Here is a 15,918-nt window from a genome sequence, read left to right on the forward strand (position 1 = left end):
TAAAGAGAGCGGGCTTTTCTTGGTCTGCTCCTTTTGGCATTTATGGGTTACCAGCTTCTCTAGCACCTAGTCCAGGATATATGAGGCAAAAATAATACCCAGGAAACACTGCCTTATACTTTTTTCCATTTTGAGGTTTCCTATCCCATCTGCATTTTTCTATCCACCTTTCAGTCTTTATTTTATCTATCATGTTCAGGGTTTGTTTGTTTGTTTGTTAGCAGTACTTAGTAGGAGGAATAGAGAAAACTGATGTACTCTCTTTTAAAAATAAGTTTCTATAATTTTAATTAGCATTCCTAGCCATTTACATCAGAAAACAAAATGTTTTCTCATCTTTAAAACAGACTTCCTTTGCTTGTGAATATTTTAAAACCCAATTAGAACATAATAAGAATGTTTAAAATAGAGAAAATAGAATATTATAAACCATTAAAATAATATTATAAATGTGAATTTATTGGCATGAAGAGATTCACAATGTAATATGTGAAAAACAGGTTTGAAAATAGTATGTTTGATATCACCTATGTGTATAAAACTATATTTTCATAGAGGAAGATTTGGAATGATATAAAGGGATATGTCACTGGGAAGATAGAATTTCGAGTGTGTATTTTCTGCTTTTGTAGGAAACATTGATTTTTTTAATGACAATGTAAATTTGACATTTATTTACAGTGCGTAAAAATATATTTCCACAGTATTTTTTCTCCCTGAGATATCGTAATTTTTTTGTTTGTTTTCAGAATTTATAATCAACTTACGCATCTGTCATCATTGTATTTAATATTTTATAGGTTCCTCTACCTGGCATGAAATGGGTAGATAATCACAAAGGTGTTTTTAATGTGGAAGTTGTTGCTGTTTCATCTATCCATACACAAGTAAGTTTTAATAATTTTTATGATCAAATTTCACTTGAACAAATTGAACATATTGTCTAGTACTTAAATCCATTTTGCTATCTGCTGTAAGACTTATGCGAGTATATGTTAGTTAAAAATATAGATTTAGAAGTTACTTTTTAAAGGAATCAATAAAATGTCATTTAATGTCAACGAAAGCAAATATTTTGCTTTTCAAAATGTCACTGACTTCATTTTGAACAATTAGGTAATTTCCCCCCCTAAGTTTCTGGTACATAGCAGAATACTTAGAGTTGAAAAGCATCATCCAACTCCTTTTATTGCTCATAGACTAAGGTATTTCAAATGAGAAGAGTTATTAGGGATCATTTACTCCATATTTTTCTCTGTATTTCTGGAATATGCCAAGCTCTCCTCAAAGCCTTTATATTTACTCTTTCTCCAGTTGGAATGCTTTTCTTCCTGACATTTGTTTGACTTCTCTTCATTAAGGCTTCTGCTTACCTCAGAGAGGCCTTCTCTGGTGACTTTTAAACATAGCCCCATTACTCTGTATTGTCTTACCCTGCACTTACTACTGTTTCTTGCTCTTGCACTCTCGCACTTTCACTTTCTCTCCCACTTTGTGTGCATGTGTGTATGTACATATACGTACATTGGCATTTGTTTGTTGGTTCTCTTCCCCATTAGACTGTAAACTTGAAGAGGGTGAGGGATGCTGCTACCTGTCAAGGAAGGAGCCTTCCCTTCAAGGACCTTACAGTGTAACTGGGGAAAATGTAAAAATAATTACAATACAGTAAAATTAGTACTACATTAGACACAAACTAAATCCTTTCAATAACAGAGGGGAGAGTTGTCTATTCTGTGGGAAGCTGAGATGTTGCATTGATAAGTAGGCATTTACCATGGGGGGGAGTGCAACTCAGGTGATAAAAAAGCAAGAGCAGAGGCAGTAGTCTTTTTAATGACAGGCAGTTAATCTGGTGTGAGTGCAATTTAAAGTGCATGGGAAATCGTTATCGATGAGGATAAAAGAACAGGCTAGTAATAGATTATGAAGGACTTTCAATGCCTTGGAATGCAGAGTCCAGGTAGATGGTGATTTCTAAACTAAATAGGAAACATGAGAAAAGTAAATTTGGGAGCATGCTAACGGGGAGCAGTTATGGAGCTATAATGAGTTTATTTTTGAGCCTGTTGAGTTTGACATGCCTATGCCCTTCAGATGAAGATGTCCTATAGGCAGTTGTAATTAGTTTGGAGTTTAGGATTGGAAGTAACAGAATACGTATGATAGTTAAAACTAAAAATATGATTTTTCCAGAGAGAAAATGTAGAATGAGAAGATGCAAGTGTTTAAAATGGAATTCAGGGTTTCTCCAGCTTGAAACAGGAAGGGGTGATGTGCAGGCATTCCCAAGCCATCCTAAAACTGAGTGATATTTTTAGCGGAAAACACAGGATTCAGCATATAGTCATATTCATAGCTATGATTTATTTTAGTGAAATATATAAAGCAAAATCAGCTAAGGAAAATGAGGTGAAGTCCAGAGGAAACAAGACACAAGCTGCCAATAGTCCTCTCCCAGTAGAGTCACACAGGGTGAGTTCATGTTGTCTACCAGGGAAGCTCACTAGACACTTGGTGCCCTGTTTTTACTAGAGACTTGTCACATACTGTGTTCCCTCGAAAATAAGACCCAGCCGGACCATCAGCTCTAATGCATCTTTTGGAGCAAACATTAATATGAGACCTGGTATTATATCATATTATATTATATTATATTATATTATATTATATTATATTATATTAATTATATTATATTATACCGGGTCTTATATTAAAATAAGACTGGGTCTTATATTAATTTTTGCTCCAAAAGACGCATTAGAGCTTATGGTCCCGCTAGGTCTTATTTTGGGGGAAACATGGTAACAGTAGATTTCTGGAGTAATCACTAGTGTTTGAAGTGGCTACTTTATAATAATAAATGAAAATAGATGTAGTGTTTACTTGGAAACAATATTTATGTATATTTATGTACTTTTTTTGTATTATCAGTTAATATGAGATACTTTATTAACGGTCCATAGTTTGAGGAATGTACAGAGTTATAATTGTTCAGTGCTTTTATTTGTTCTTTGTTTTAGGATCCTTATCTTGACAAGTTTTTTGCTCTGGTCAATGCTCTGGATGAACACATGTTCCCGGTCCGAATTGGAGACATGCGAATCATGGAAAATAACTTAGAAAATGAATTGAAGAGCAGTATTTCAGCATTGAATTCATCTCAGTTGGAACCAGTGGTCCGATTTCTTCATCTTCTGCTTGATAAACTGATACTTTTAGTTGTTAGACCTCCTGTCATTGCTGGCCAAATAGGTAATTTACTTATGTTTGGGGAATCATAAAATTTATAATTTGACATTCCTAACTTTTTCAGAACTTGAACCATGCCTGATTCCTATTTGCTGTCTGTAAGGACTATGTTTGATTTTGGAGGGGATTGTTATTTACTTGTTTCTGATGCAAGAATAGGATAACTTTATTTTGTTTGTTTTTCATAAAATGTGGCATATGGACTTCTACTCAAATTATGGAAACAAATTAATTTATTCATTCACCAAATTTTTATTAAGCACTTATTATGTACCCAGACACTGATAGGCACTGTCCAACGTACAGTTCCTGATTTTAAGGATCTCATAGACTAGTTAGGAAAACAGGCAAACATAAATCATGTTGCATTTTACATGACATATAATCTATCTAGTCTACATTTTCACTCATCAGCTGTCTTCTATTTTATATAGCTCTTTTTTCCTTTATTAACTCAAAAGCTATATGTTTTTTTCCGTCTGTGTTGTTCTAGAAGGAGAGGTATTCCTGTTTCCCACCCTTTTTCCAAGATTTATTCCTCTACTAATGCTAATAGCTTCCACAGAATCCTGCAAAGTAGTTGATCTTGTGAGAAATTTCAGCTAATCTGTTATAGAAATTTTGTGTTAAGTGATAGAGGATTATGCAATGCCTTGGGATTTTTTTAGGGGCGACTGTAGTTGCACCTGGAAATGTTGAGGGAATTAGAACTAATTAATTATAAATCAGAGGGTTGGTGATTAGAGATGATGAGTGATGGGGGAGATGGAGTGTTCCTGACATTTCAGAGAATTGAAGGGTCTGGTCTTAATTAGGGAAGTAACTTGACCCAGTTTGACTTTTATAAAGATGACTGTACTACATGGAAATGGGTTGAAATCTGGAGGAAGGGAGACAAATTAGGAATTGTGTAGAATTTTATACAAAAACTATGAGGTCCTGATAAGAGACAGGTAACAGTGAGGTGGAGAAGAGGGGGTGGGTTAAGAGCTATTGAAGAGACATTGTAGAGTATCATTACAGAAGTCATAGGAGAAGATTTTAAGGGGAAAAAAAGTAAGTGTTCATCTGCAGTTTGTATAAGTAAAATAATAACAATAGTAACAAACATTGGCATAGCACTTACTATGTACCAGGCATGGTGTACTTTATTTATATTAATGTATGAAATCCTCACAACAACTCTGTGTGTGAGTGTCATTAGCATCACCATTTTATGAATGAGTAAAGTGATGAACATAATGCTTAAAAAATTTGCCTTAAGGATTCAAACCCAAGCAATGACTCCAGAGTCCCACTTTTATCTACTGTACTTAAGAGAAGTGTTCACTAGTGAAATTAACTAGAATAGTTTCAGTCAAATAGTGAAAGTTGAAAACAGATTACAGAGAAAGAAGTAGTGAACAGTAGATGGTGAAAGGAATACAAAAAGCATATGTTACTCTTTAAAGATGTTTCGTTAGACGAGGAAGCAGGGTTGATTTAGGGTATAAGAATGGAGAGGTTTGAGCATGTTTATCTGCTTTGAGAAACTAGTTGCGGGTGGTGGGGGTGAGAAAAATTCAAGATATAGGAGTGTGCAAGAGTTTTAATTAATGAAGCAATCCTGTAGGATAAAAGTGAAGGTGGATAGATCATTCTTATGCAGGAGACAAACACTGCTTGCTTTGGAAAGGAAATAAAAATGCCTTCACATTCTGATAAATTTGTGGTAAAAACTTGAGGACTTTCATGCTTTGTACGTTTCTTCTGAGAAATAAAAAGCAAGATTGCTGAGAAGGAAGTAGGTGGACCTGAATTTTGAAGAGCATACTGATGGTTTGAAATAGCTACTCTGAGGAAAAGGAATTAACAAGAAACACAAGTAGGATTGCTAAGCCTCTTAGGTTTCTCTGGCTCTAGTCTCTTTTTCTTCTAGTTCAGCATGTATAGATTAATCTTCCTAAATGACCACTTTATCTGATTATTCTACTTTTAGGAAAACTTAATTGACCTCATTATCTGTTCATAATTTCCTGTCTTGATTAAATAAATCATACAATCTGAGACTCTATTGCTCACAATGGCTATTTGGTTTACCCATTTATTCAGTGTGCTATCTGATTTCCTAGTTTGTGCAAAATTCTTATTATACACTGATTTGAATGACCGGGTAGGCTTTGCTTAGCTGACATTGAAAATGCTGTGCAGTCTTACCTCAACCTCTCATTCTAGTCCTTTTTCCCTTTAATTCTTTTTACATATTCACTCATTGCAGTCAAGTTGTTTATTCACTAATCTTTTTTATTATCTTAAGTTGATATTTTTAACAATCTATTTTTACTGTTAATATTTTTACTTTTTTTAAAAAAAAGTAATATGTGCTCATTGTATGCTATGTAGCTTTTCAGCAAAATCTTTAAAATGAGAAGTTCTCAAAGGTGATACATAAGATAGATTTCTTTTTTCTTAACATGTAGTTTGTATGGTTTTACAAAGTAACGGGTACCTGTTTGATGATGTACAATTTTCATGTTAAATTAGTAAGTTGAGTTTTTCTTCTAATTTTGTTTACAAAAGTATTTTTGATTCAGCTAATACAAGATACCATTAAAATTAGCATCAAATATCTATACACTTACTGTATATAATCACTATACTTAATGCATATAGAGATGACAATCCTTTGATCCTTTTGGAACTTATAGTCTGAAAAAGTTAATGCAAAAATATTTTCCTCCTTCTTAAAAGTTAATCTAGGCCAAGCATCTTTTGAAGCCATGGCATCAATTATAAATCGGCTTCACAAAAACTTGGAAGGAAATCATGACCAGCATGGCAGGAACAACCTTCTTGCATCATATATCTATTATGTTTTTCGCCTACCAAATACGTACCCTAATTCACCATCACCAGGTATTTTATTCTTTTTACTATGAAATTGTCTTGCATAGATTGTGTTCATGGCAAAATGAAATAATTTTATAGTCCATAGTGTGACGTGTTTATTCAACAGCAAACATTTATTGAATGCCTGCTAAGTGCTATGGACTGTGCTACGTGCTAAAGTTAAAAGAATACATTTAAGAGCATCATTTCAGGTTACATTTATAAGTTACAGTTTAAAGCATCATTATTTATACAGCTTCCTTTCATTTGAATTAAAGGGATTTTGGTTGAAGTAATTCTTGGAAACGAACCTTGAAAATAATTTCTTCTGTCTCTGGAAACATTTATCATTCTGTGTTAAGATAAATAGAATGTTGTATTTGTCATGTGGAGTGCTGTTGGACATTAAAAAAGAGATATGATGGCTCAGTTGTTCCCTGATTGATAACCCTTTTAAACCTACAATAATGTAAAAGATTATTCTCTAGAAAAGTTCTGATCTCTTCATGGTTAACAAAATAATATAGCCTTTTTGAATATTAATGCTGAAAGTAGTTATCTGCTTTATATATGGCGTTGGTGGTAGTGGAGTTAGTGTGATGTTGGGGTAGGGTATGTCTTAGTTTGAATTACTTCAGTTGTTCAGTTATTTAGCTATGTGGTGCATACCTTTCAGCCTACTCACTTATGTGTCTGTGTGAGTCGTCATCACGAGTAATAATGGTAAATGCCCTCCCTTTTCCAGCTATTGGCAACGTTAACATTAATAATGGTGACAAATAATTATGGCATTCATTGTAAAAGCTAGGTGTAATAGTAATATGACTCAGAGTTTTTAGCTCATTTTATTTTGTTATTTTTATTGTTATCCCCCCTCACTCCCCTTGCCGTTTGGCAACCATTAGCTTGCTCTGTATAACTATTAGCTTGTTCTCTAGAACAACCATTAGCTTGTTCTCTATAACTATTAATACAAGTCTGTTTCTGTTTTGTTTATTCATTTGTATTGTTTGTTTTAGATTCCACGTATAAGTGAAATCATGGTATTTATCTTTCTCTGTCCAACTTATTTCACTTAGCTTAATACTCTCTAGATTTATCTATGTTGTTGCAGATGGCAAAATTTCATTGTTTTTTATATGGTCAAGTAATACTCCTCTGTGTGTGTGTGTGTGTGTGTGTGTGTGTGTGTCCCATCTTTATTCATTCTTCTATCTGTGGGCACTGAGGTTGCTTTCATGTCTTGACTATTGCAAATAATGCTACAATAAACATAGGGGTGCATACATCTTTTCGAAGTACTGTTTTTGTTTTCTTCAGATAAATACCCAGAGGGGAATTGCCTGATTGTATAGCAGCGCTATTTTTAATTTTTTGAGGAATTTCCATAGTGTTTTGCATAGTGGCTGCACTAATTTACAATCTCACCAACAGTGTGCAAAGGTTCCCTTTTCTCCACATCCTAGCGCTTGTTATTATTTGACTTATTGATGATAGCCATCTGACACATGTGAGGTCATATTTCATTGTGGTTTAATTTGCATTTCCCTGATAATTAGCGATGTTGAGCATCTTTTCATGTGTCTGTTGACCAGCTGCATGTCCTCTTTGGAGAAATGTCTATTTTGGTTCTCTGCCCATTTTTTAATCTTTTTTTTTTTTTTGGTGTTATTTGAGTATACATTTTGGATATTAACCCCTTATTAGATGTGTCATTTGCAGATATCTTCTCCCATTTGCTAGACTGTCTTTCCGTTTTGTTGATGGTTTCCTTTGCTGTGCAAAATCTTTTTAGTTCAATGTAATCTCATTATTTTTTCTTTTGTTGCCCTTGTCTGAGGACAACATATTCAAAAAAGATATTGATAAGACCATTGTCAAAATGTTTACTGCCTATGTTTTTCTGCTAGGATTTTTATGGTTTCAGATCTTACATTTAAGTCTTTGATTCATTTTGAGTTTATTTTTGTATATGGTGTAAGAAAGTAGTCCACTTTCATTTTTTTTGCATGTATCTATAATTCATATGGTTATGTCAACTACTGTAATATAGAACATCTTTATGTAGCTATCATTAGATCTTGAGTGTTTTTCTTATTTATAGTATTTTTCATTTAGAAACAAAAGCAATTCGCGATCGTTATGGAATTTTGTAAAGTGGCAGAGATTTTTTTCCAGGTCCTTTCCTGATTAATTTTCTTTGTTTAATTGTGTCCTATTTTATACACAATTCTAGGTCCTGGGGGTTTGGGAGGATCCGTGCATTATGCCACGATGGCTAGATCTGCTGTGAGACCTGCAAGCCTTAATTTAAATCGTTCTCGGAGCCTTAGTAATAGTAATCCAGATATATCTGGGACTCCCACATCACCTGATGATGAAGTGCGGTCAATCATCGGCAATAAGGTAAACTGAAGATATACATCTATAGATTTGGTTTCCATTTATGAACAAATGAGAAATGTCCAATTATTTAAATTTATTCTTAATTTTAAAATGTATTTGAGTTAGTAATAAGGAAAAAATTGTACATTTCCTATGTGTAAATACCAAAGGATTCTGTCAAATAAGCTTGCTATTACAAACTGGTTTATGCACTTTGCTCAAAAAAGTCTGCCAAATTCTAAAATTTGTCCAGGATTACCCATCACATATTACTCACTTTGTCTGTCTCATACTTCATGTGAAAAATGGTTAGATTGTTTTCCTGTAAAATTAAGACACCAGTGTGACTGCGGTGTGGAGGGGACATATCACTGATTCAAAATATGAGTCCCGCTTCTCCAAAAAATATCAAGAACAATGATGAGCCTTGATTGGTAATACAGCCACATTTTCTATGGAAAATTCTATATACGATGCACCCGGAATAGAAAAATATGATTTATTTAATGATGGTTAATGATTATTTCAGACAACAAGGATCACACCAGCTACTATAAGATCTAGCTAAATTTTATTTAAAGCATTCATCTTTATTACTCAGAGAAATATACTTAAGGAACAAACAGTTACTGTATAAAGTACAAAAATAACCCAGTTTAAATAAGCTGGACAAAAGAACAGTAAGACTGAGGCCAAGAAATCACGTCACATTGTGTTTTGACCAAACCATTTCAAATATATTTTTTTCTATTGGAAAGGAGGAAGATATTATTGCTGTGGAATTATAGTCAACTTTTCTTTGGCATTTTAGTCTGGTAATAAGGATATGAGGAAGAATTACTAAATATTTTCTAGGATCTGTTCTTGACCCTTAGCCTGAACTATAATAGAATTTTTATTTTAAGATCATGTTTGGTTTGTTTATTAGGTGAAATACTTGAACATTGACCAAACATATCAGAACTGCTCATATCTATTCATATAGGTACAGAAATTTTACTTTCAGAAGCTTCTAAAGAACTTTAAACATTGCTCGTTTTAGAGTAACTTTTAAGTAATTTTAAAATAATTTCTCACAAATCAAAAATATGTTTTGTAGCCTTACCCCACATATATTTCCATGTTTAGGAAAAAAACTCAGGTTTTTTATCTTTGTCTTTATTTTTTATCATTTCTCATTGAAATAGAGATAGTACTTAGCATTATTTATATACTGTAAAATACAGTTCTTAAATAGAATGAATCTGATTTGTGAATTATAAGAAATTTTCCTGTTAAAGAGCTATAAATAACCATTTTCTTGAAGATTCTATTCTTTTAAATGTCTCAATTTCTGTAAGATTTGCACTGTGCCTCATTTAGTATGGTCCTAGAGTTTTCCTTTACATGACTTATTTGATAAATGATAACATCAAGATTTAGAACAAAGGTCTACATATATTGGAATTATTTGCCTTTTTTCAGGTAGTTAATAAAATGGGACATAAGACAAACTTACTTTTGATGATACGTAATGATATATATCAATGTTTAAGAAAGCCATCGTCGGATGAGAATTTGTTTTATGACAACAGAGCCTTATGAACCAAGTTTTATTTAAATAGTTTTTACGTTTTCTCCTTTTGTTGCAAAATTTTTGCTAGCTACCTTTATTTTGGACTATCATTTAGTCATAATACCTAATAATAATAGTATATAATTTTATCTTATGGAAAAATTGTAAGGAACCTTGAAGTTTATTTAGAGCTGTTCTTTATTTTTTTATTTTACTGGCCTAGAAATTTAAATAACTCTTCTTTAATGATTTTGCCCTTCACCCTTGCCTCAGCCATGCCTCAGTCATAACCTAGCTCTTGTCATTGCCAATTAACGTCAACCTTCATAATCTCAATGCCATGCATTTTGTTCTCTAACCATTAGCTCCTGTTTTTCTGTTTAGTACTTCAACTCCCAACAATTTCTCCACTTCTCTGCAACCTCCAATCACTTGATTCTGTGACCTTTATACTGGGCCTTACCCCCTTGATGTTCTTTCTTCTAATTTAGCCAGCTTATCATAAGTTCCATTCTATTGTTATAATTATCCCTATTATAATCAAACCTCAATTCCCTTACCTTTCTCTAATTTCATTTTACTTCTTAACCAAACTTGAAATCATATTTGAACCTAATTGACTGCCTGTGCCATGTCAGCACCTGTGCCACTGAACGTGACTTGAGAAATACCATGATGACTGGTCTCCTGGTCTCTTTTGAAATCAAACACCATAAATCTCAGAGAGCCCTTAATGTTGGCAAGCAATTATATTTATATATATATATATATATGTATATATATATATATTTTTCCTTTTACTTTCCCATTCTCCCAGAAAAACGTTTCATGCTGCCTTTTGTTACTCCTAACACCTTCCCACCAATCCTCCTCTTCTCCTCTTCACTTTATCTCCTACTTAACTGAGAAAATTGAAGCCATCAGAAGAAAACTTTGGTAGACTTTTACCATCGCAGCGTCTACCTACCTACTACCACATTCTTGCTATAGTACTTAATGCTCTGTTATAGTCGAGCTATCCGTTTCCCTGAATCCATTCCCTCCATTTGTACAAACCCCCCACCCCTCTCACTTGCTCAAGATCCTCACTGCAGCAGTTCTTTTCATCTCTCTCCTACATCATCTCTTTCTCCCTGTCTATTAAATCATCCCATCCACTAAGGGGCATGTTAATATTTCTTTTATTTAAAAAAATCTCCTCTGTAGTATTTCTGCTGTTAGCTTCTTTGTCATTTTTCTGGAACTTTTTGTAAGTAGAATTCTTCAAAAGAACCTTTTATACTTTCTGTGTCCAGTTCTTTTGCTACCATCCTCTTTACCTTACTTTAATCAAATATTTTGCCTATCTTCCACCCAAAATGCCCTTGTTGATATGGCCAGTGCTCTCCATTACTAAATCCAATGGTCAGTTCTCAACACCCAGCTTACTTTCCCTTCCAGCAGCTTTTGACAGTTGAATTCTCATTCCTTCTTGGTTTTTTCCTACTTGGCTTCCAGGTTATTGCGCTCTTTTAGTTTTCCACTTACTTTACTAGTTACATCTCCTTTGTAGATTCTTCTTTTTGTGTCCTCTTAATCTGGAAGTGCCTTTAGGCCTCTATCCTTATTTTTCTTCTCTTCCCTTCTCTTCTTTCTACACATAGTTACTTGGTGATCTTATCAAGTTTCATACTTTTAAATACCATTATGTGCTAATGACCAAAAATTATATTTTCAGTACAAATCTCTCCGGAATTCTAAACTCAGCAGCCTTTTGTAAATTGTTTTGTTCGATTGGCACATGTTAAAGGTAGAGCCCCTTCTGACTACCTGTACTACTATATATATACTATGTTTTTTCCTATACTGCATACCTATGATATAGTTTAATTTATAAATCAGGCACAGTAAGAGATTAACAATAACTATTAATAAAATAGAACGATTATAAGAGTATACTGTGATAAAAGTTATGTGAACGTGGTCTCTCTCTTTCTGAAAATATTACCCTGTCCTCACTCTTCTTGTGATGATGTGAAATGATACAATGTCTACGTGATGAGATGAAGTGAGGTCGAAGACATAGGCATAGTGAGCTGGTATTAGGCTACTATAAGGGTAGCCTGAACACAAGCACTGAGATACCTCGATAGCTGGTCTGAGAATGGAGACATCTACTGAGTGATTAATGTCAGGTAGTGTGTACAGTACCTGGACAAAGGTATGACTCTCATCCCGGGTGGGGAAGGAGCCGGACAGTGCAAGATTTTATCAAGCTACTTGGAATGGCACAACTTAAAACTTATGGATTGTTTATTTCTGAAATTTTCCGTTTAATATTTTCGGACCACAGTTGACCATGAGTAAGTAACAAACTGCAGAAAGTGAAACCGCAAACAATGGGAGATGACAGTCATGTCCAGTATATTGAAGATACTCAACAGGCAGTGATCTAATGAATGAATGTTAGTAAGCACTGAGATCTTAAGAGATTTGGCTTTATGAAAGTTTTAGTTTTACTTCATTCTTTAATATGAAATGCAGAACTCCTAAAATTCAAGAATACTGCTATCAACAGGCTTTTACTACCCTAGTGACTGTACAACCATTATTTGTGAGACTTTCTTCACAATTATTTTCCAGAACTGATCTATTCTTTCATTGTCCCAGCAAAAGTCTTCTAATCAATTATGTAAATGGTTACATCAGGTTTGAATTTTATTGTTTTTAATCAAATGATAATACAATTTTACATTGATAGATATAATTTTTTGCTAATGTATCATCTCCTATTTTTTTCATTTTCAAATACTGAGAGCTTACTATGTGCTAGGCAGTATGATGAAGATTGGTGGATATAAAGCCAAATCTTTGTATTATAACATGAGCGTTCGTGTCAAGTCAAATACAATATGGGCCTTGCCCAAGAAAAGAGCTTATCTATAGCTAAGGGACAAAATAATAGTACAGGGATTTGGCAACAAAAACACTGTTACACACATGTCTGCATCTTTGGTTAATGTGTTCTATGTTAGTTGGAGATCAGTAAGCAAAGTCATTACATGAGTAAATATAATTGATGAATTTGCTTAGCTAAGGCCTGTTCGATATAATTCTTAGCTTTTTAACACCTGGTTTATGGAAATTATTTCCTTTACAAATAATTGGCCACAGGTTTTTCTCTAATTAAACATAATTGCTTGATGTAATTATAACTGTACAGAGCCTTAATATTGTGGATATAATATATAATGGAGCAAAGAGATTTATTGTTTATTCTCACATTACAGATTAACATGTACTTGAGTATTAAAGGAAATTATTGGGCTGGCCCGGTGGATCAGGTGGTTGGAGCGCTGTGCTCTTAATGCCGCGGTCTCTGGGCTGCACGTTCACAACGGCTCTCTGAACAACGGCTCTCCCTGGAGCTGGGCTGCCCTGGCAAGGCTCATAACACAAGCATGGGCCAGGGAGCTTTGTCCTACACAGCTAGGCTGAGAAACAACAGCTTCAACCAGGGTCGGGGTGAGGGGACCTAATGAAGTGAGCGGGAAATAAATAAATGAAATTATTAAACAAGGTGTTAAAAAGTGAATTAAAGAATTCAGCAAAGTTATTGTTATTCTTTTTATGGAAATCGGTGGTAGAGAGAACACAATTTGTGATTTATGCTTATATTTTGTTATTTTTGTGACATGAGTACTGATTAAAAATTGAAAATGTAGGGAAGAACTTTACACTTACACAGTGGAGACATAATTTGGGAGACTGATGAAGAATTTTGTTTCAACTTGTCTGAAAAATATTGTGTGCTGGTTTGCTTTTATTTGAGATAATATAATGTGATTCTGAGAAGGCAGGTATTTTATTTTAAACAAATCTACTGATTATATAATTTTACTAGTATTTGAATTTTGTTGAATGTACTTTGCTATGAAGCATTAAGAAACATGTATGGAAAGTTTTTGTTAAAACTATTTCTTGAGAGTTTCCAATATTTGAGGCATTATACTTAGTAATGTACTTCCATAATTTAACTTGATCTTTACATTATGAGGGAGGCACTATCATTATTCCTATTTTATAGCTGAGAAACTGAAAGAGATATTAGGTAATTTACCTTAGATTTTACAACCAGGAAGCAGTAGAACCTGGATTTGAACTCTCGTCTTACACATTTAATGTCAAATGTATGGGTGATTATTGTAACATCATTTCAACCTGTTTGTATTTTTGAAAAAAAATAGGTAAAAAACAACAGGAAATTATCTTCCTAAAACCTAAGCTCTTGAGAGTTGGCAGGTTGTCTTCCCCCTCTTCACTTGTCCCCTCTCTCCTCCCCCCTTTTCCCCCCTTTCCCCTTCTTTTCTCCTCTCCCCATAAGACTCTGATTTAATTGTTCAGAGGTAAGGCCCTGCCTCTAAATTAATGGTTGTTTTTAAGCTTCCCCGGTGATACTGTCTATACAAAGTTAATTAACATTGTTACTACTCTTTTTTTTTTTTGCCTATCCTTTACGTGCTTTGTGATTTGCGTTCATGCTTATATCCTCATCTGTTCAGTCAGCTTCCCTTGGGTTGTCTTCATAAATCTTACACCAACCATCCTCTAAAAATTCCTTATAACTTACTCCTTACTTCCCAGGCCCCCGCCCAGATTCCTGAATCAGGATTTCTGGGAGGCAGGCCAAGCACCTAAATTTTATGAAGCTTCCCAAATGATTTTAATGACCAGTCAGGTTTAAGAAAGTGAAGTAAAACTCCACTTCCCTTCACCTAGGATCATAATAACCTCTTTCAAAGACAGACAGACAGACATACTTCACTTCTGGTCAGCATATTAAATTAACTTCAAATTGCTAATAGTGATGATGAAGGTATAATTCCTATAAATACTTCCAGCATAATTTTTTCCTTATACTATTTATATAAAATAGTAGCCTATTAGGTTTAATTGCAATAAGCACAATAAAACTGAGCACAACCCCAAATTCACCATCATTTTTAGGAAGGAGTAACTATTAGGCATCTGTTTTTTTTCTTAATTTTTCCTAAGTCTCTAAAAGAAAATGAAAGAAGAGGCAAAGTCAAATAGAGTTATGGACTATCACTGAACAGAAGTTTTCAGTTCGTGACAGATGGAATGAAATTAAAGTCTTTTAGAAAAGAATGGAATGTTTTCTTCTTCCATTTTGTTTTTAAACTCTAGTTAATATTCAGAGGAAATTATGTGTTGCTAACTTGTACCATCTTTAAAGAGAAATTTGTGGGGCTGGTGCTATGGGAACTTTCAAGGTAATCCCTTCACATAAAGAGAAATTACCTTTAAATGTTATATTTAATGTTCTTGATTTTTAAAAACTTATGTAATAAGATAATTTTGGTGAACTAGTACTCTATAGGTGCCTTAAAATTTTGGTTGCTTTAACAGTACTAATTTTTTAAAAAAAATGTTTGCATTGGAAAGTCTGGATTTCTTTAAGAATAATTATAGCATGCCACATGTAATATTTCTTTCCTTTCCAACTGCTTTCTATTATATGCTTAGGGTTTAGATCGCTCCAATTCCTGGGTTAACACTGGTGGTCCAAAAGCTGCCCCATGGGGATCCAACCCCAGTCCAAGTGCAGAATCAACACAGGTGGTGTTTACATTAGAGGTTTCTTTATTGGCTGCTGATGTTTCCCTTTAGAACATTACTTTTTAGTATATACTATGATTTCAGTGGCTTGCTTTTTTAATCATTAAAAAGTGTGTATTTTTGTTTACTTAGCACATTTCCCAACTACTATGCATGAATACCACCAATTGCACCAGTATTGCTCTGCTTTCCTATTTCTTGTCTACTCTTTGCCTCCTTATACACCCTGTCAATATTCC

General features: G+C 33.9%; 1 protein-coding gene across 9 annotated transcripts in view; it reads left to right on the top strand.

Annotated features, from left to right (window-relative positions):
- Nucleotides 1-15,918, top strand: part of DOCK7 (dedicator of cytokinesis 7) — a 185,012-nt gene that overhangs the window by 106,101 nt on the left and 62,993 nt on the right. For 6 of the 9 annotated variants that reach the window (XR_013993811.1, XM_081056499.1, XM_081056491.1 and 3 more), the window contains exons 19-23: nucleotides 801-887; nucleotides 3,024-3,255; nucleotides 5,983-6,147; nucleotides 8,357-8,526; nucleotides 15,587-15,679. Coding sequence is in view for 8 of the 9 variants with exons in the window: in XM_081056499.1 (XP_080912625.1) it covers nucleotides 801-887; nucleotides 3,024-3,255; nucleotides 5,983-6,147; nucleotides 8,357-8,526; nucleotides 15,587-15,679 (747 nt within the window). In the remaining variant the exon portion in view is untranslated. The remainder of the gene's footprint in view (nucleotides 1-800; nucleotides 888-3,023; nucleotides 3,256-5,982; nucleotides 6,148-8,356; nucleotides 8,527-15,586; nucleotides 15,680-15,918) is intronic. The other 3 variants (XM_081056495.1, XM_081056497.1, XM_081056498.1) reach the window with 1 other exon arrangement.

The sequence above is a fragment of the Rhinolophus hipposideros genome (assembly GCF_964194185.1).
Source record: "Rhinolophus hipposideros genome assembly, chromosome: 8".
Lineage (NCBI taxonomy): Eukaryota > Metazoa > Chordata > Mammalia > Chiroptera > Rhinolophidae > Rhinolophus > Rhinolophus hipposideros.